The 19,936-nt window shown below is 43.9% G+C and overlaps 1 protein-coding gene across 20 annotated transcripts in view; it reads right to left on the bottom strand.

Moving 5' to 3' along the window:
- The window catches only part of dlg2 (discs, large homolog 2 (Drosophila)), a 186,417-nt gene that overhangs the window by 135,703 nt on the left and 30,778 nt on the right, over positions 1-19,936 (bottom strand). The window contains exon 1 of one of the 20 annotated variants that reach the window (XM_048237895.1): positions 10,927-11,164. The exons of 17 other annotated variants lie outside the window; for them this stretch is intronic. In XM_048237895.1, the coding sequence (XP_048093852.1) occupies positions 10,927-10,968 (42 nt within the window). In that variant the 5' untranslated portion in view covers positions 10,969-11,164. Of the gene's footprint in view, positions 1-4,595; positions 4,663-10,926; positions 11,165-19,936 lie in introns of those variants that run through there. 2 more of the 20 variants (XM_048237899.1, XM_048237897.1) reach the window with 2 other exon arrangements.

Genomic DNA, 19,936 nt, shown 5'->3' with positions numbered 1-19,936 from the left:
GTGAGTTGCCTTGGGCGAAAAGCATCTGCCAAATCAATAAAAATGTGAATACAACAGAGAGTCTCATTTCACATGCAAAAGCTCCCTCTCCAGCTCCACTCCACCGCTGCTTCCAACAAAATGCTGCTGTAGGTTGGCAACAAGAGCCACATGCAACTCCACAGCCATATTAACTCTAATGCCTGATTTCCATCTCAAGGTGAAAGAAAGGCCTTTGGAACATGCTGATGCTAAACTTGCCACAAACTGACAGTGTGAGATGCTCGGGGGGGGGGCATATATTTACTCCACAATCCCATCGAAACGATGCCTACCTGCAGTGGTGAGCCCTTAAGGCTTCATTAATATTTGATGGTACCTTTAATGGGAAACTTCTATCCCATCCCTATGTCTGAGCAGAAACAGCAGGCTTAAACTATAGCAACAAAACAAGAGCAGAGAAACATTTCCATGTTCCTTTTCTGGAATCCAGCTGAGCAATAAAACTGATTTATGTTTTTTTTACATAAAAAAAGGAAGGCTGACTTGTTTTTTTTTGTTTGGTTTGCTCATGAAAGCACCCTTCATGTATGACTAGTGTGTGTAGTAAGCGGTCTACCTGAGCACAAGTCTGCCCACGGATTCGCTGAAGAATGCTACAGGATGAAATGTGAGTGAATACAGAGCACGCTCACACTAAGTGCTTTTCCACAAAACAATTAAACGCAAAGTCCTGCCAAATGTTTCATGCCAGAAAAGAGAGAGAAAAAAAGGACCAGGCGGCCGTAAATCTTAGCAAAGCTGCCAGTTTTCCAGAGCATTGGCCTATCCCAGCGGAGCAGGAACAGGAGCGAGGAACAGCTGCTCCTCCGTCCAGGCAGCGAGGCACGGGCTCGCCCCTAAGGAGCCATCGGCTCGCTCGGCTCAAGTCCGAACTGGACCCAAGAACGGCAGCAAAGAGAACATTCAATCGGACTTTGATTCCTAACAGCCTCCCCAAACTCTGCACCCTTCTACAGTCCGTTTAATTATGACACTGAAGTCCAATTAAAAGTGCGTCTCAGCGGCATCACAAGGGCATCAAATGAAAGGATCCAGGGTGTGTGTGTGTGTGTGTGTGTGTGTGTGTGTGTGTGTGTGGTGTGTGTGTGTGTGTGTGTGTGTGTGTGTGTAAGGGGGTGGATGTCTGAGCTCAAAGGCCTACTCTCCGCTCCCAGTCCTCACTGTCGGCTGCATAACAGCTCCCCGCCACACTGGTAACTCTGCCAATTTGTGGGCTGTGCAGTAACAGCACTGCATCCTGTGCTGCACATCAATGCTTATCTCTTACAAAGGCAAGCTATCAATGAGAAGCAAGCCTGTTTGGACTCGCTGTGGAGTGAAGCAAAAGGCAGAAACACAATTTATCCACTTCTGGCTGCTACTGTTCCAAATTTGTGAACTAAAACCAACTGAATGACAAAAAGAATCAGAGGAGAGAGGTTTTTCACTTTTACCCTGTTTGTGTGTGTGGTGCTACATTAGCATGTTTGAAGAGTTATACTTAGTGCTACCATGCCTCATTATGTTGATAAACAATTATTTGCACTCTCTGAATGGCTCAGAGGCTTGACTGAATTAATCAAACAAAGTATGCATAATTAGTTACCGACAAGCAATTCCCCAATATATCGCAGAGATGAACGCAATGAACTCTAGAGAGTAGGTCCTACAGAATTACAGTATCATACAGAGCTTAATTTGTGACCTTACATTTATCACCGTTAAGTTCAGGATCTGCAACATGATACCATGCTAAAAACAGAGACACAGTGGGGCTTTGCGGTGTGACCACCTTGACTCAGTGGATTGGAAGTGGTGGAACACACAGTGGGCGTCCAAAGGTTAAACACAAACAATCCTCCCACTGTCAGAGTGTCATTTCCGCTCCAACTTGTTTTTGTTTATTTGTTCACACGAATAAATTACTTAGTGTAACACCACACAGGCCCTGTGGTGTGGTGGTGTGACATTATGGGTACACACTCATACAAACACACACACACACACACACACACACTTATAACACTTTCTTTTCTAAGGTACAGCACCCTCCACATTGGCTTCCCTGGTAAAGATGAGTGAAAGATGTAAAAATTGTTTTGCCATTTTGTCTTAGTTTCAGAATAAAAACAATGGGGGAAATGTATGTACCAGTAAGATTGGTAGTAAGAGTAAGGAGCAGTGACCAGCGAATAGAGGAACGTGCTTACTGTGCACTTTTACTTCAGAGGTGAGAAACCTTCGTCCACATCAAGCATCAAAATCAATTAAGGCTGGTGTGGAAATGTCAATAACTTAATCAGCAAAACACAGACTAATTAAAGAAGCAGAGACTCATTAAAAGACTGGTTTGAAGGGTTATGACATAAAACTCAGAGAGGTGAGAGGTGGCTGCTTCAATACTGGTAAAGACAGAACTTCAATACTGGCAAAGACAATCAACATACACATATGGAGGATCAAATGAATGAAAAATATCAAAATCACACTAAGGACAACTTTGCTTCAAACTTTTTTCTAATAAGTGTATAAGAGTGTGCCTATTACATACACCATCTTGGATGAAGATGAATAACTCCACTAAGTGGGTCAACTTGCACCAGCCACTGTCATTTTGTGCTGCTTATGACAAATTATAACCAAAATTGGAGATGAAAAGGTTACGAAAACATCACAAATCAGTTGTCAGTTGGATCTCTATGGAAACAGCACAGACAAACAGAACAGCCGAAAATAAAAACATCAAGATAATCAAAAGGCAACATGATGCTACAGCTTGACAGCATCAGCTTCACATCACAGACTGATAATTCAACATTCACTTTTAAATCTAATGACAGATACAGGCTCGTCATCCGTCATGCTGTGATCATGAAAAAAGACTAATCACTCGCTCACACAACCCAAAGACATCATTACTTCCAATAAGCTGCAGCTGCATCACTGGATAGGAGACATTAAAGAGGATCAGCAGTCACTAGGCACAGGACTATTTTTGATTGTGTGCCCCCTTTAATAAACATTTCTTTTTGGTACATGTAAGAGGCTGATTTGCTTTAGTTCTCCAATGGAGAGGAGTTCCTGGGGGAGGAGGGGGAGGTGCTTTCCACTGCTAGGAGATACCTGTGTGTGTGTGTCTGTCTGTGTGTGTGTGTGTGTGTGTGTGTGTGTGTGTGTGTGTGTGTGTGTGTGTGTGTGTGTGTGTGTGGTGAGTGACGGTGGGAAGAGAGGGATGGGGGTCTGGGGACAGGAACAGGACCTCTGCCTGTTTGCGGTTCCCTGCTTACCTCTCCAGGCCCTGGAGAGAGAGAGAAAAAGAGAGAGAGAGAGAGAGAGAGTGGGAGGTAATCGGATCCAGCTCCCCCCGGCTCCCGTGCGAGGGGTGGACAGTTTTGCGGCGAGGGCCGAAACACGAGAGCCTCTCGGAACAATGGCCACATTCTGACGAGTGAAAGGGAACGAGGCAGTGGAAGAATGCGTCCGGTCCTCCGGATTGGGACTGATGAGGGGTGCCGAGAGGGTCGCGTCTTGCTGTGCGTGTTTGCTCTGTCCACCGAAAATGCAGCCTGCTACGCTAGCTCAGCGTTCCCAAGGTGGCCCCCACAAGCACAGCTGTCCTCCTTTAAAACGTCACCGTTTTCCAAATCCAAGTGGCACACCAGCCCCCGAGCCAAAACAAGCGAAGCATGTGAGCGGTACTTCCTGTTGCGAGGGGGGGGCCGCATCCAACAACATCCATCCACGCTGTGCCTCAGCACTGTCACACAATCCACTCCAGGGTGTCACGGAGCTTCCACTCAAGCACAGAGACGCTAAGAGCAAGCGCAGGCAAGCCCACACTTCAGCAGTGATACAGCCTCCCCTACATGCTTTACAGACAGCTCAGCCCAGGCTCCAGCCAAGATGCTTGTCTGGGGAGTCGTTTTTCCATTTTAATGGAAAGACCCAGAAAGAGTAAGAGAAAGAGAGAGAGGGGGGGGGAGAGAGAGAGACCTGGGGGAGAAAGAGAGACAGAGCAAGAGAGAAAAAGAGAGGGGGGTAGAAAGAGAGAGAAAGAAAGTAGAAAAAAGAACTGAAGACAAAGAGAAAATGAGGAGGATGGAAAGAGTGTTTGTGCCAGGCATACACAGAGATAACAAATACGAGTAGAGCAGGGTGTATACAGTAGTATTCGTTATGCGAGTAGTACAAAAAAGGAGAGAAGAAACCGTATAAAGAGAGCGAGAGAGTGAGTGAGGGAGAGAGACTATGAGGGGGGCGGACAGCAAGGGAGAGAGAGATAGAGAGAGGGAGAGAGATAGAGAGAGGGAGGGAGGAAAGTTATGGAGAGTTGTTACAGGGCAAGACTTTAATGCAGTTGTTTTTCTTCAGACGGAACCAAAAACAGAGTCTCCCTTTAGCACAAACACACAGGCTTGCAGGGTCTTCCTACTTCACAGCATGAAAAACTTAACCGAGACACTTAAGGGAGTACTGCAGATTTTCCTCACATTTACCACTCGTGCTCGTTCACACACCCCCTTCGCTACTTCAGTGATCGCTCATCACTTATTAAGCAGAGTTGATTTCCTTACCTCAGAGTTCTTCTCCCGTTCGTCCTGCATGGCTGTAAAAGAGTGTGCGTGTGTCTGCGTGTGTGCGTGTGTGCATGTGTGTGTGTGGAGACTCTGAGGGCAGTTCGGTCTCGCTCAGCCGGGTGTGTTCTGGCTGCGTGGACTTGCTCGGCTCGCTCCGTGTGTCTCCGGAGCACTGGAGGTGCTCATTGTGCTGGTGTCGAGGTGCGTGCCAGAAAGTCTCTCAGATGTGGGACAGCTACGAATTGCTTCCCCATCACTGCACCTACCACCACTATGCGGCAGTGAGCCCCCCCATCCCCCACCCACCCCACCCCTGACAGGGATCAGAGCCAAGACAGAACCAACAGGCAAGGGAGGAGCACGGAGTCCACCCGGATACTTTTCACTGCAACACAGACACAGTGTTCAGCTCCCTACTACAAATCTGGCTGTGTGGGTGACTACATTCCAGTATATTCTACCTTGGGATATGAAAATGTTTGGTGAGGTATAAAGACACTGTCACCACTGTGGCCAATCGCAGCAGTGGAAAGCAGGGGCGATCAGGAGCAGCCGGTAAAGCTGATGAAAGCGACATCAGCGGCACCTTAAGAGTGCTGCAGCAAGACGGCGTGTGAGCCAGGCTGCATGGGAAAAGCACACAGCAGCATCTTTGACTGCAGAGGCGCTGTCACAGGGCAGAGCCCTGGGAGGATCCCTCGGGCTAACATGGTGTGTGGGCATGGAGGAAAGGGACCAACCGGACGTTTTTAGCTAACATTATTCATGGGCAGCAAAGGGACCAGTTATTCTGGACCTGACCTGAGCGTGGTGTAATTATTCCCACTGATCGGCGGGTTGACAGGGAGATAAATGGCAGTGTGACTGATTGGCTTACCTAACTGTTACTGACCGGGCGTGTGGACGGCCATAATGGCAGGTCTGTACGGAGTGGTGGGGGTGAGAAAAGACCTGCTGCTTTATTGAGCCTACAGTACACACACACACACACACACACACACACACACACACACACACACACACACACACAGGCTTCACACAAAACCAGTCCTCAAACCCACCTAAAGCTCAAAGCTCTTAGAGGATTAGATGTGTCATATGCAGCCTCTGCTGCCAAGGCAGAGGGGGCTTGCTGGCGCACTGTATGGAATCCATATAATACCTGGGCCTTGGAGCAAGGCTTATGTTGACATTGTTGTTATCTTTCTGGAATAAACGGTTGGGTTGATGATAAATTAGGTTAGATTCTGGGCTAAATTACAGCAACATTACCGTCAATGCCCAATGGAGAGAAACACAGATACAATGCAGCCATAGTGGCAGTAGCTTTTTTGTGGAAACAAATCAATTAACAACAGTGATAATAACTATCCATAAGAGGGTATAATGGTAGCAGGCAAATCAGCCACTTTAAGCTGTACTGTAGCTAAACTGGAACTCAATAGCACTGTCAAAGTTACTGGATTGGATGAGACACATTCAAGTCTCAGTGGCCAATTGAGACCTGATCATCAAAAGTGAGCTTGAATGTAAAGCTTTCAATTAGATTAAAGCCACAGAGGAAAGAATTGAAGATGCCTTGCTATGAAAGCTGGCTAATATTTAGCCACATAGGTATTGAAGAAACCCCCGTAATATTTCAGTCAGGACCACTTTGCCAAATAAAGTTTTATTACTATTTTCATAAAGTTACATTTGGCAGTATGGGTCTGTTCTAGATGCCGCCTGGCCCTCCATGTGCAAATCAGGCAAGCCTAAGGCATAGTGAACAGCAACGATAAACCTCCCATATGGTACAGAACAGGCATCAACAACACATTGATAAGTCAGATGAATGAGGAGATGGGGTGGAGGTGGGTTGCAAAAAGGCTTGCAGAGAAAGCGGCAAGAGTAGGTAGGCAGCTTAACCAGCGCCTACATCAGTGTAGGAGCAAGTGATGATCAGCTGAGTAATCAACTGAGCACTCGGCTGAGCTGTTGTCAGCTGAGTTACTGTGACTCTGTGGCCTGCCCGAACTAACACTATGCTCCATTAGTGCTTACATTTCAAAGCTATTGCTCCAACGGAGAAAGTCTGCAACACCAATTTGTTACTCAGTGGCCAATTATCATGGCTTCCTTGTCATAAAATAGATTGGCATCATAACCATCAATGAAAGATAAAAACTCATTAATCAGTATGGGTCTTTCCGTGTCAAATCAAATAAGGTTGTTGCTGCACCGTCTCAGATTTTGTCTACATCATCAACAGGTCCTAAAAACAAGGCCTGTGAAATATTTCCGTGCAAAGTTCTGTCTTCATATCTTTTTTTAGACCTTGAAATTCTTTAATTTTTAAAGCTTGAAAAACACATGCCATGTTTGGGCATTAATATCTTGACAAATACTTTCCTTAGCCTTCCCAAATTTTTTACGATGGAAGACCAACTCATAATAAGCATGTTTAAACCATTTAAAGTACATACTGAATGGCTATTGACTTTCTAAAAGGACCTACATTTTGAAAAACTGTGCATTAAGTTTGATATTGAGGGTAGTAAAAAACAGTTGTTTCTTCCATTTGATATCTGTCACTATTTAAACTTCAAACACACCAATTTATTAATGTCTTCCCAATTTTTGAAGTCTCCACAACCAATGACCATGACAATAATACAGATAAAAAAAGATGTGCTTGCATTTTTGTGTAATTTTCATGCAACTGAAATGGTATGTGGGGTGGCTACTAGGACCAAAAAATCTATGTGGAAATAGCTAAGTATATGAACATTTAGTATGTAAAGTACCAATATTGTACCAAGTCCCATTAACAGAATAAATGCATGTAGTTACAGGTGTTTTGGGAACACCAAAATAAACATTTACATTAAATATTAGATTTTACCGCCCCCTCAGGTGAAACACAGCATAGCACTTTACTCCTTTTACAAGGCATTAACTCTGATAGATACTTGAATTGAATGGAATGGCTATAGTTTACTTCCCATACTACAAAAAGACATTTCTAATACCTTGAAAAAAGGATGCCAAATATATTGAATTATATACTAGTAATTATATTTTAACCATTGACCTAGAATAGGCCTTAACTGGGGATAGCCTTTCATGTTCCATTATTCATCAATTTTTTGTTCATTCATTGGTGGCTATAAGGGGCCATTTGGATATCTTCATAAGTCTTTTATACAGGGAATATTGATGTCTATAGAAAATATAAGCCTATTTTATGTCAATGGTTATGATTCAATATATTTGGCTTTTAATCTTATAAGAACATGTTTGTATAAGTAAGTATACTCTTTTGATCCAGTGAGGGAAATTTGGTCTCTGCATTTATCCACACACCTGCTACAGCGGCGCTTGGGGAGGAGTGAGGGGTTAGGTGCCTTGCTCAAGGGCACTTCAACCGTTCCTACTGATCGGGATTCGAATCGGCAATCCTCCGGTTACAAGTCCAGAGCGCTTACCAGTAGGCCACGGCTGCCCCTGTCTTCCATTCTACAAAGTTTGGTCAGGCCAGGAATAATACTTTTTTAAGATGAATAGCCAAACATGGCCTCTACGATAAGGCCTTTGAAAAAGTGTAAATAATAGAATTGAACAAAAATATTTTACAGGTTTTAGTTATGGAACCTAAACATTGTGTAGACGAACTTTGAGGAATATTGGAGTCGGTGATGCCACTATTTTTCTGGATTTTGTCTGATTTGACACGGAATGATTCAGTTTTCAAACTGTCAGTGAAATATTTTTATCGTAAAGCATTAAATCTGGTAAGCCTGTGGTTATTAGGGGTTGGAACTGCCACGGAGACATCGATACAATACCATCACGATATTTGGATCACAATACATTATTATGTACAAGTACAATATTAATATATACTTTTTATGACACAGCAAGTATTAGAATTTGGTACTGGTAATTTGATACCATATGTTACATTTCACATACTGGAATTCTCTGCTGCCATCTTGGTGTGGTAAATTTATTCTCAACACTGACTTCCTTTATCCCATTTCTAATGTGATACAAGACATGACCAAGGTCTTGTGCAATCTTGTGGACTTCAGAGGCAAAGTTACCAGAGGTAGACATTAAATAAAAAATCATAATACCTTTGATACCTGGTGCCACGGTATTACTAAACTAAATTGTTGTTTGTTGATGTGAGTTGCTGGATGCACCTTTAATGCAATCACAACACAAGAATAAAACAACATATCTAGATAGACCTCTTGTTTCACGACTGCTTGCCATATCATGTAAAAATGTAGAGGCATTACAAGTGTGCTGCATCAAACAGTAATGCTTTGATGAGCCAGCACCATATGCACCTCACTGTCATTCAGAACACTGTATTCCATTAGCATGTTTTAATGAGGCATCCATATTTCCAGAGGTGCAGAGATGCAAATTCACATCCACATGAACAGAGGATGTGCCAGCCACAAATGAGTGAAATCTTCACGTTTTTAGTTCACCAGACCATACATTTTCAATGGTTCAGAAACCTCAGCCTAGAGGTTTAATAATCTGCACAAAAATGCACAAATGACTATTTCTGCAGGCAAAACAAGTAATCTTTTCTTGAGACAGGGCAATAACCCGCGACTACAGAACCATGACAAGAATCATGAGTCAAATCATGACTCAAGCAGAAAAGAATCCCCTTGGTGCAGGTGCACAACCTTCAAAGGTCTGTCTGTGTCTGCGAGCACATTGGGGCTAGCGGTGGATGGGAACTGCCGGCACAGAGAGAGAGAGCTTGAGAGCCCCAAGGAGGCAGAGCAGCACAAGGCTATCATTACACACCCCACTAATTCCAGAGCTTGTCCATGAGGAAGCGTGGGAGAGGAGAGGCAGCAGGAATCTGTCCCACACTCCCCCTCAAGGCTCTATGTGCCATCAACAGCGTCCTTTACAACACTGACACTCACACACATGCGCAAACACACACACACACACACACACACGCACGCGCGCAAACAAACACACACACACACACACACGCGCGCGCAAACACATGTACAAACACATGCACACGCAAACAAACACACACACACACACACACACACACACACACACAGACACACACACACGGAAATACTCCCACACTCCCCAAAAGCAATACACATAGTTACATAAGCAGTTACCAACAAGCATCTAACAGACCATTTAAAATACAATTTGGCTCCAATACCATGAAATGTACAACACAATCTAATGAAGTACAAGGTGGGTTTATATATATATCGCCTATATGTCCAGCTAACGACTACAACAAGCAAGTATGGATCTTTTCTAGATATCATTGATTTTTTTTATTGCAAAATTAGTCACATACATTTAAACATTTCAGGTTTCAGGCAACTATCTTTTATAGCACCGATCCCTAATTCACAAAGTTCTCGTATTCAGCAATCTCCACATGGATATTGAGACTTGAGGAAACTGAAACCCGGGGAATGTAACGTTACAATGAGAGAACCATTCTTTAAAGCGTAGAGGAAACATTAATTACTCCTAATTCCATCTCTTCCTTGAACGTGCACACAGTTAGGAGAAGAATCTGCAGTAATTAATCATAATAGGGAGTCTTGCAGGTACAGTAACTACTGGAGTTAATAGAGAGAGAGAGAGAGAGAGAGAGAGAGAGAGAGAGAGAGAGAGAGAGAAAAAAGAGAGAGAAACATTTAATCAAGGCATTGTTGCGATTGTAAATCACCCTGAAGTGCCCTCCAGCTTTAGAGGAACTACACAAGCTCATGCTCTTCCACGCAAGTTCATTCATAAACTTGGAAAGAATCGGGTATTCAAAATGATGAAACTGCCTCACACATAGTAGAAATGACAACATACTTTAGATTATTACTTTCTACTTAAAAAAGAACAAACACAACAGTAGTTAGAGGCAAATGAAAAGACAAGATAATGGTTCTGCAGCCCAGGTCACACCATCACTACACCATGTGATAAAACAGTAACCTGTCAAAAGACTGGACACTGACAATCACCTAGGTCATTCTGTGTCGAATCGGACAGAATCCAGGAAAATGGTTGCCACAACATCCCAGATTTTGCTTAGGGTTTGTCTACACAAAATGTAGTGTTTAGCTCCCAAAAATAAAGACGGTGCAGGAACATGCTTATCTGATTTCATCTGATTTACCTGAAAACCCACTAATGACCCACCTGTGAAACTCAACTCAACAGAAAGAATGAGATCTTCTAGTACCACCTCAATCTTTTGCAGACACACTCACACATACACTCACACACACGTCCACACTTGTAACACATGCACACACACCACAAGCTCGCTTACCTTGACAGCAGTCCTTAGTGCACAGTAACATGCAAAAAACATGGCAGGGGATGACGGGCATAAGGAAAGATGAGACGTTCAGCTTCTTCAAACACAGAAAGGAAAACCTACAGACATCACAGCTCCCTTACATCCCTGAGTACTAGGGCTAGGTGCTTTTTTTAAACCTAGCCAGCCCAGCCAGCGAGGTGATGCCTGTCCTGTGCCCTTGGTCATTGTGCCAGTCCCTGGCTGGGAGACGTGCACAGAGCCATGGTCGGAAGACTTGACGAGCGCGAGGCGAGCTGTGCAACGCTTTACTGCTGGATCAAGCGCCTCAGCTGACAGCAGTCTCTGAGCAGTGTGAGGAGCAGGGAAAGAGAGGGAGCGACATGGAGAGAGACAGAGAGAGGGAGAGAGAAAGGGAGAGAGGGAGAAAGAGAGGGAGAGAGGGAGGAAGATATCACCCCCCCTTCTTATTCACACGTTCTCCTCAAGAAGGAAAGGAAGGTAAATACTATGTTACAGTAAGTTGGCTTCAAAGGATAGTAGTTTCTAAGCCTCTTTCCAAGAAAACCCAGGAAAACAGGTGGAGAGGGGGTGGATGTACTACATTCTTGCATGATGATTTGAATGTTTCCAGCATGCAGATGCCATATCAGTATAAACACATGCAAGCACACACACACACACACACACACACTAACAGACACACAAACAAAGCCACACACACACACACACAAGCACGGTTATGTAATTTTCTCCAGTGCCTCATTCTAGCAGAAAAAAAAAAAGATTCCTTCAAAATGAGCAGACAGAATGGGTAAGTGTTACTCATTGCTTATTTTGGCCAGTGTAAATATTTAGTATTTATTTGCATACAGCACTGAGATGTGAAACAGTACACGTCATTCACGCCAGCGCACTACAAACATGACAACTAGCCACAAAGCTTGTCCAGTTCCGTCCATTAATCATGTTACAGTTAGATACACAATAATACGACTAATATAATACACCTGCTCCACATTCATCCTCCAACAGTCCAGCGATGTTTGCCTCGCTGCTGCTTCTCGGACCTGATACCCAAAGCCAAAAATGGCTCCTTAGTCTTTCTCTTCAGGTTGACTCCGGATGAGTGACAGTAGCCTGGGGAGCACCAGGTCTTCTATTCCGGACCGGCCCGAGGTGGTCAGCCCACCGTGTGTACTAATGAGGCTGCCTGGCAGTGCCAACACCACAAGGAGCACCACGGCTGCCTCTGTACACAGCCACAGGAGGGCAGAGCTCGGAGTGGTGGTGCAGGATGAGCGAGCTCCCACCAGGGGGCGTCCTCAGAGAGAGAGCGTGTACACTCGGTCTCCACCATACAGAGCACTGACTGGCTGGCTACACTGACATGATGCTTCACAGCACCGACAACATCCGACAACAATGCCAAACGGGCCCGTATAAATAACACTATGACTAAATGACTGCCATGTTGATTGAAATCATCTCAACAATGTTTATAATTAAGCATAATGACTGGTTGTACACGAGACAAAGAGTGTAATTATCTTACGATGACATTGATTGGATGTGTTGGTGGGACTGGCTGGCTGTAAAGCACAGGGCTGCTGAAGTGTGTTCACTAGCCGACACAGAGAGCTCAAATATGATTGCAATGAACAAAGGCAACATGCACAACATACATACAGTAGATACAAAGACACACACACACAATACATGAGAAGAATACATCATTTCTAATGATCGATTTCAAACTGTCACTAAACAGACGACTAACAAAAGCGGCGGTCTATCCAATCCACGCATTATCAGAAAAACATAACCCAAAAAAAAAAAAATAGAACTACTGGATGTCGTGTCAGAAGAATGTCGTGTTTCTGTCCACAAGTGACTCATGGCCGCTTGGCTAAAATATTAAACAACGCAAGTTCACACTTGGTGCCATTGCTGAAGACGGAGCGTTTTCCCACTGAGTGCCGATGAGCTGATGAGCAGAGGAATGTGCCGCCACTGCCGCTGCTTCTGCCACTGCTCCCGCTCAGAGACAAGGCATCAAGCACAAGACGGCATGCAGTGGGAGGTATCAAAGAAGCTTTACTGCATATATTTTTGGTGCAAGCCTCCCCGTTACCGTGGTAACTAGTTGTTCGGTGGTTAGCCGCTTTACTGTAGAGATGAAAAAAATAAATAAATAAATAAATAAATAAATAAATAAATAAAATCCCTCTCGGTTGCAACGGGGGAGAAGGCAAGCAGGGGAAGGAGTGGGAGAGAGAGAGAAACGAGAGCGAGGGGAATAGAGAGAGAGAGGGGGAGAGAAAAAGGAGGGAGGGAAGAAGGAAAAGAGGGAAGGAGGGGGTGGTCCGGGGGTGGATGGATTACAAGACTTTCAACACGATGATTGAAATCAACTAAAACAGACTTTTCATGGCAATTCCACCATAAAGGAACAGGGATGGTTTTGAAAGTGTTGTGGAACATTAAGTAGGAGTAGGCCTATGCAGTTGTGTGCTTAATGTACTGTACTCAATAGAGTTGCGACTATACCGAGTACAGAGTCTAGCATACAGACTTTGTTTATAACATCAGACATCAATTGTAACAGCTATCATCTCCACAGCACTGACTGGCACAAATGACTCAGAACTGAAATAGGGCACAAATACATAAAACATGCAACATTTCCATAAGGGTTGCAAAGAAATCTCATATTGCGATCGACCGTAAATATGAACAATGGAATCAAATCATGAAAAATCTCCATGGAGTCTCCATAGAACAAAGTAAGAACAGCAAGAAAGAACCAGTCAGATCAACTATCAATCAAACGACAGATCCCAGGGAAAAAGAGCGATGTTTGCAGAAAACAAAACTGCTGCCTGGACAGGAAGAAGAACTGGCCGAGTTGCAGCAGAGAGCCAAAGCTACTTTAACAAGTATAAATATATCTCTTCCTAGGGGCATCTCCTGCTGGAGAGATGACTCACGCACGCACATGCACACACACACACACAGGCATAGGTGGCTGCAAAGGTCACAGGCAGGAGGTTGTCTTCACCAACGCTGAGCCAAGAGGTCTCTCTCTATCTCTCTCTCTTTATTCCTTGGTCCAGCCCACGTAGCCCTGGACTTACACATCTCTCCCACCTAGCCTGGCCTCCACACTCTCCCACCTAGTCTGGCCTCCACACTCTCCTACCTAGCCTGGACTTACACATCTCTCCCACCTAGCCTGGCCTCCACACTCTCCCATAGTCGCAGCAGACCACCCCACACAGCATAAGCATCAATACATCACACATACATAGTCGCAGCAGACCAGCGCACACACAGACGCATCATCCATACATAGGCACATTCATCTGATCACTGTGACGTCATATCCGGCAGAGGCCTTGGTGAAGGCAAGGCCATTTTGAGAACTACTTGCAAAACAACTTTTTTTGCCATTTTCAATTATATAGGAAGATATGCTTCAAGGAAATGCCACACGCTAATTTGTTTTTATAGAGCTGCCCTTGTGGTCTCGCAATGTCACTTCCTATTACTCACTAATCATACAAATACACTCTTTCAACAAGAAGTTTAAGAATGGACAGGTATAAACTCCACAACCCCCATTTGAGACGCATCCCTGTGCTACAGACCAAGACCTCTTCCCCAGAACAGAAGGTCTACTGAAAAAGGTCTGTGCATTCAATTAATTGGGAAAAGCATTTCCCTTTCTCCAGACAGGGGGCTTACAAGCAATACAGCACCATTCATTTAAGTCAATGCTAAATAAGTTACACTACATATACCGGTACTGCACCTAACTTTTCACAGTACTGTGATCACAACATGGCTTGTAGCATTACTTTTTTTCCTTCACATTAAAAAAAAACAATCATCTTTATAAAATCTATCTATTTTTATGTCAGCATTTGTGCTGCCCATCTGTTGCACTTTAACCGGATTAAATGTGTCCACTGAATTAGAATGCATTAGGTAATTTGTACATTGTTTTAGTTTAATGAATATGATAATTCACTCACTTATATGGGTCCATCAACGCCCCCTTACAGGCCACAGATGAGAATCTAATAAGTGCCTAAGAGTACTGTCAGTAGCATTCTGCTACATATACAGTGCTACTGCTGTGCCCGCACCGCACTCCCATGTCCCGTTACAGGTCAGGCAGTGAACACATGGGGCCAAGCCCCTGGCAGGAAGGCAGCACACACGGGTAGTGCCAGGCCCCCAGAGACCCACTGGCCCCTGGCACTGTGGCCAGATGGACAAACACCCGGGCAGTGAGCCTCTTGGACGGTCAGCGCCTTCTACAGTACCGCAGAGACAGAATCTCCCAGCAGGACACAGACCTCCTGGCAGACAGGCCACAGACCACAGCACTGGGCTGCAAAATGCCAATGGCCAGCCAGATGAATCGCCTTCCCATCCAGCATCTTAAGAACTAGATCATTAAGAACAAATCATGAAGTTATGCTGACTCTTATAGGGAAGGCCAACGGTAAAAACAAGAAACAATACAAAAGAATCATGAAGCAGGACAGAAGAGAAACAAGACAAAAAGACTGCAATCATTACCTCATCAGATAATGCCATAATGTACAAAAGCCTTACATAAGAGACCATCTCAACAGGATACACTGGCGATATAAATTATGATCCAAAACAAAGGACGTCAGGTGGACATTTTCCCTCAGTGTGTATTCATGTAGCATCCTAATTCAGGGAATTCAGCCCTCCACCTCCTCTGGTGCTTATAATGTGGCAGCCTTAATCCTCTTACTTAAATATAGTTGGAGGTCCACAGCATGCTAAAGATGCTAAAGCCTTTCTGGAGACAGATCTTCCAAACTGCTGACAGTTTACAGAGCTGCAGGGGGAAACAGGCCACATAGTGCTAAGAAGAAGGGCTGGTGTGTGTGTGTGTGTGTGGGGGGGGTGTAATGTGTTAGTAAATCTCAAGAGAAAAATGTTGATGGATAAAGTATGGATCATGTGATTTGAAAATAAAACAAAGCCCTGCATAACTTTCAAAGCAGGAAAAGTTTTAAACATGCTTTTTAAAAAGGTGCAAGGTGCCTCTGGTGACCACAAAGACTAGTAAGGATGCAAGTTTCTACATGTAAAAAGGATACCCATCTCATCCCATTACTTTCCATCACCACCTACAGTATACTACATTGTTGAAAGTACAACTAGCTTTGAAAAAAGTTTGTAACAGTCAGAGCTAGTGAGCGGAGCGTGTGCGAGGTCCGAGGTGTCCGAGGAGCGGATCCGATACCGCTCACGCCACGAGTGTGATGCCCAGATCCACCCTGAACTCACGTCTTCATAGTGTAACCAAGACCGCTACAATTCAAAACAAACATATTGACCTAACGGATTCGGCATAGCCAGAACTTTGTTCAAAGAAGTTTTTACAGGCTAGCATACAGAATCAGGGGAGAGGATACAGTTCACGAAAACAGCGCACACTAGGCATGTCAAACACACACACACACACTACACATACAGGGGTGGACGCAGCCCCCCACACAAAAAGGATCACACACGAGGAAGACCTAAAAGGGTAACACGCTACACTAAAACACGGACATTAAAACGGTAAATAAAGGCATTAACACACACAAACAACCCCCAGAGTTCTCCCCCGTATCCCAGAATGCATTGTCCCAAAGTCCGTAGCCCCAGAGCCCGTCTACGGAGAGCCTTGGCACTTCCTATTAAGCCTCATTGTACAGACATTGGTTGCAGTTCCATTAGAATTCCACTGGGGGTGATCGCTGGCGAGTGCAGGTTGAATGGGGGTCTATGGAGCTAGATGGCTAAATGTATCTCTTTCACCTGCTTGTCGTGGAAGAATCGTAGATTTTATTGTAGTTTATGCAAGTTCAATATAGATTTTAGATCTAAAGTTGAATGAACGAGTACTTATGTCCTTTTCATTTCTTACAGGTTGGGTCGTTTTTGCCCATATCACGCTAGCATTGTGCTAATGAATGACGTCATTGACATATTTGAAAGGCTTTTTAGAAGACTTACATTGACTTCAAAAATATAACAATCAACAGTGTGTATTTTCTTTGCCTCTCCTAGCGAATGCAACATTCAAATTACTACTCAAAAAATTATATCCAGAGAAAAGTGGATATTGAGGGGTAAAGCTCCATGGACCTCAATGCATTCTGCACTCGCCTGCGAGCGCCCTCAAGTGGAATCTGAGGAGGAACTGCAACCAGTCCAGAAACCGAAAGTAACCAGACAGTGCCAATTCTCTTCCTATTAGACATTCTCTGGTAGCACATAGGACTAGTCCAGCATGCCGACGTTACAGTAAATTCGTTGGGGACGAAGTCGCTAAATATTTTAGAAAAGAAACTGAAAGTTATAGGGCTTACAAGCGTACTATTCCTACAAAACAACTAGATACTAACAATGTAGATAGAGCAAGAACAACTATGTGGTGACACTGTTCCAGTGAGATTTATTTTGGAATTTAAGAAGACACATTTCGCGGAAGCATGCTAAGGAGAGCAAAGAAAAACGTGAGCAATTTGAATAGCCTATGCTTTAAGTAAGGCTAATAAACCATAGGACAGTGTTTTATGCAAATGGAAAAACATGTCTGTTGGCCTCAGTTTATTAAACATTACTATATAAATTAGTTAAACTAATTAAATCAATTAGTCAGATCATGATTTAATAAGAAAGAGATAAATGTATTTCCATGTATAGCCCGTCCTGTTACCCAACTTCATAGCCAAAGAAATTTTGCAAAATCAATGTATGAACCTTGGTCAGTAAATTACGATAAGAACCATAGTTTCAGAACCAACAGCTGGCATAGAAGAACCAAGAACAACAATAAAAAGTAAACATCTTTAGGAGGCAAACATATCTATAGCTTTGGATTCAAAACCACTTCCTGAACTGAGATATCCACTTAACTGTAATCAGGGAAACAGTATGTGTTTGCGATTTGTTCTGCTATTTTTTTCCTATACACAGACTGTCATAACATCCTTCAAGCAATGTTACAGGATGTCAGTGTTCAAGGGTCTCTAATCATTTACATATACCCAGTCTGCCAGGAAAAGAAACAAAAGAATGAAACGGTTAAATACTGTGTTTAACTTGATGACCCAGAACCATGGATTATACTGCACACTCTTCTTCTCCTCCATAATAATTAAAGCATTGATACTTTCTTTTCTGGTTTCCAAACCACAACTCTATGTCAAATTAAAAGTTTAATTGAGATGTAAAAAGAAGCTTAATATAGTGGTCATATCAACAGGTCTCACAAAACACTGTGGAGCACCACCCGTATTATCCAGTGCAACTTTACTTGACCAAAGCTTGTGCTTAAATCAGGCCTATTTGAGCAGCCTTGACCGCGCCTCTGCTCTGAGAGTGTTCTCTTGGCAGGCTTAGCGTGGATGTCTGTGGCAAACCTAGCCCCGATCGACCTGACTGGCACGGGGAGGTCACGAACCATTGCATGTCAGTGCCCTCGTCTCACAAGCTCTTTCAGCCCTCTCAGTGAGCGAGGAGGAGCACAGGTCCGGGATGCATCATGGCACTACACGGAGACGAGAGGAGGACCAGGTGGGAGATTGTGTGAGGAGATAGGCTGCTGTAGTACCTAAGGGAAGAGTAAGACCAGGAAGCTGCTAATCTTAAGATCTCTATATAAGGGATAGCATCTAGCCCCCGCATACACCGTTTGGGGAAAGACAGGCTTACTTGGTCCAAACTGTTCGTGAGGGAGGGGAAGAGCGGAAAGGTTTTAAATCTGTGTAATGCACAAAGGCATCAAATCCATTCTTTCTACATTGCCACACAAGCTTGAGTGATAACCATGCTAGGCTTTCTGGCAGTTTCCGTCCTTGATGCTCTCTCTCTCTCTGTGTGTGTGTGTGTGTGTGTGTGTGTGTGTGTGTGTGTGCATGCTTTCCCATTTATGTATATATTCACTGATGCATGACTTTGTACACGATGACCAGTGAATTGAGGGCTCAAATCAGACATGATAACATGCCTGTAGGTTCATGAATATTGCATGGAGAAACGCATCAGGCAGTCTTGAGTAAAACCCTTGGCTGATAGCTGGTTTGGAGAGCTTGTTTAACTACACATTCTAGGTGCATGGTTTGGGGGTGGCCATAGCAGAAACACACACCAACACATCAGACCTAATTAATCATATTTAGGCTCCAGATTAAAAGTGGTAATTTTTTGTAGTCAGGCTCAAGGATAACTTTATTGTCCCCGAGGGGCCATTTATAGCACAGACAGACCGCAGTTTATTAGTTTAGCAAATAAAGATAAACTTTATTCATTAATGGAGACTCATTGGGCTCACTTCTACTGTAACACACAGGTCTTCTGCCCTTTCTCGTGATTACACAGGTCTTCAGCCCCTCAATCACAAACACACACATTGGGGAAAGTGCGACAAAGTGACCTGCTCTGCCCTCGGCTAATAACACCAGTTAGTATCATCTACAGCCAGGTCAGCCTCGTCTCACCTCTCTAAACATCTATCCGCTATCTCAGTCGCAGTGGTCACCTGCTTGTCCACCCCAAGCAGGCCAATAGGATTAGAAGTGGGCAGGCAGACAGACTCCTTTTCACAACACTTTAAGCTATTTATTTTAGCACATTGACCTATTCTGATTTGAGTCATGCCATGACTTGCAATGAGCAGGGGAAACAGAGCGTTGACCAATGCTTGATGAACATAAAGCTGATAGTATACCATCCTCTAGCTTTACAAATTGTGTGGAACAAAACATATGCATGAAACTGGAAACTGAATTTGACATAAAAATAATCTGTGACCTGAATTACTTCTAGGAACATAAAAAGCGGACTATTTCACAAATCCGATTCATCAATATTCATGTACAACTACTGCTATGCAAATATGAGTGGAGTGTGTGACTGGATAAAGCAGCGTAAGACTATTGCAGTTGGAGTCTGGATAGCAGGGGTCTTTACCAGACGG

This window comes from Alosa alosa, chromosome 2 (assembly GCF_017589495.1).
Source record: "Alosa alosa isolate M-15738 ecotype Scorff River chromosome 2, AALO_Geno_1.1, whole genome shotgun sequence".
Classification (NCBI taxonomy): domain Eukaryota; kingdom Metazoa; phylum Chordata; class Actinopteri; order Clupeiformes; family Clupeidae; genus Alosa; species Alosa alosa.
This window is presented reverse-complemented; position numbering and strand designations above follow the sequence as displayed.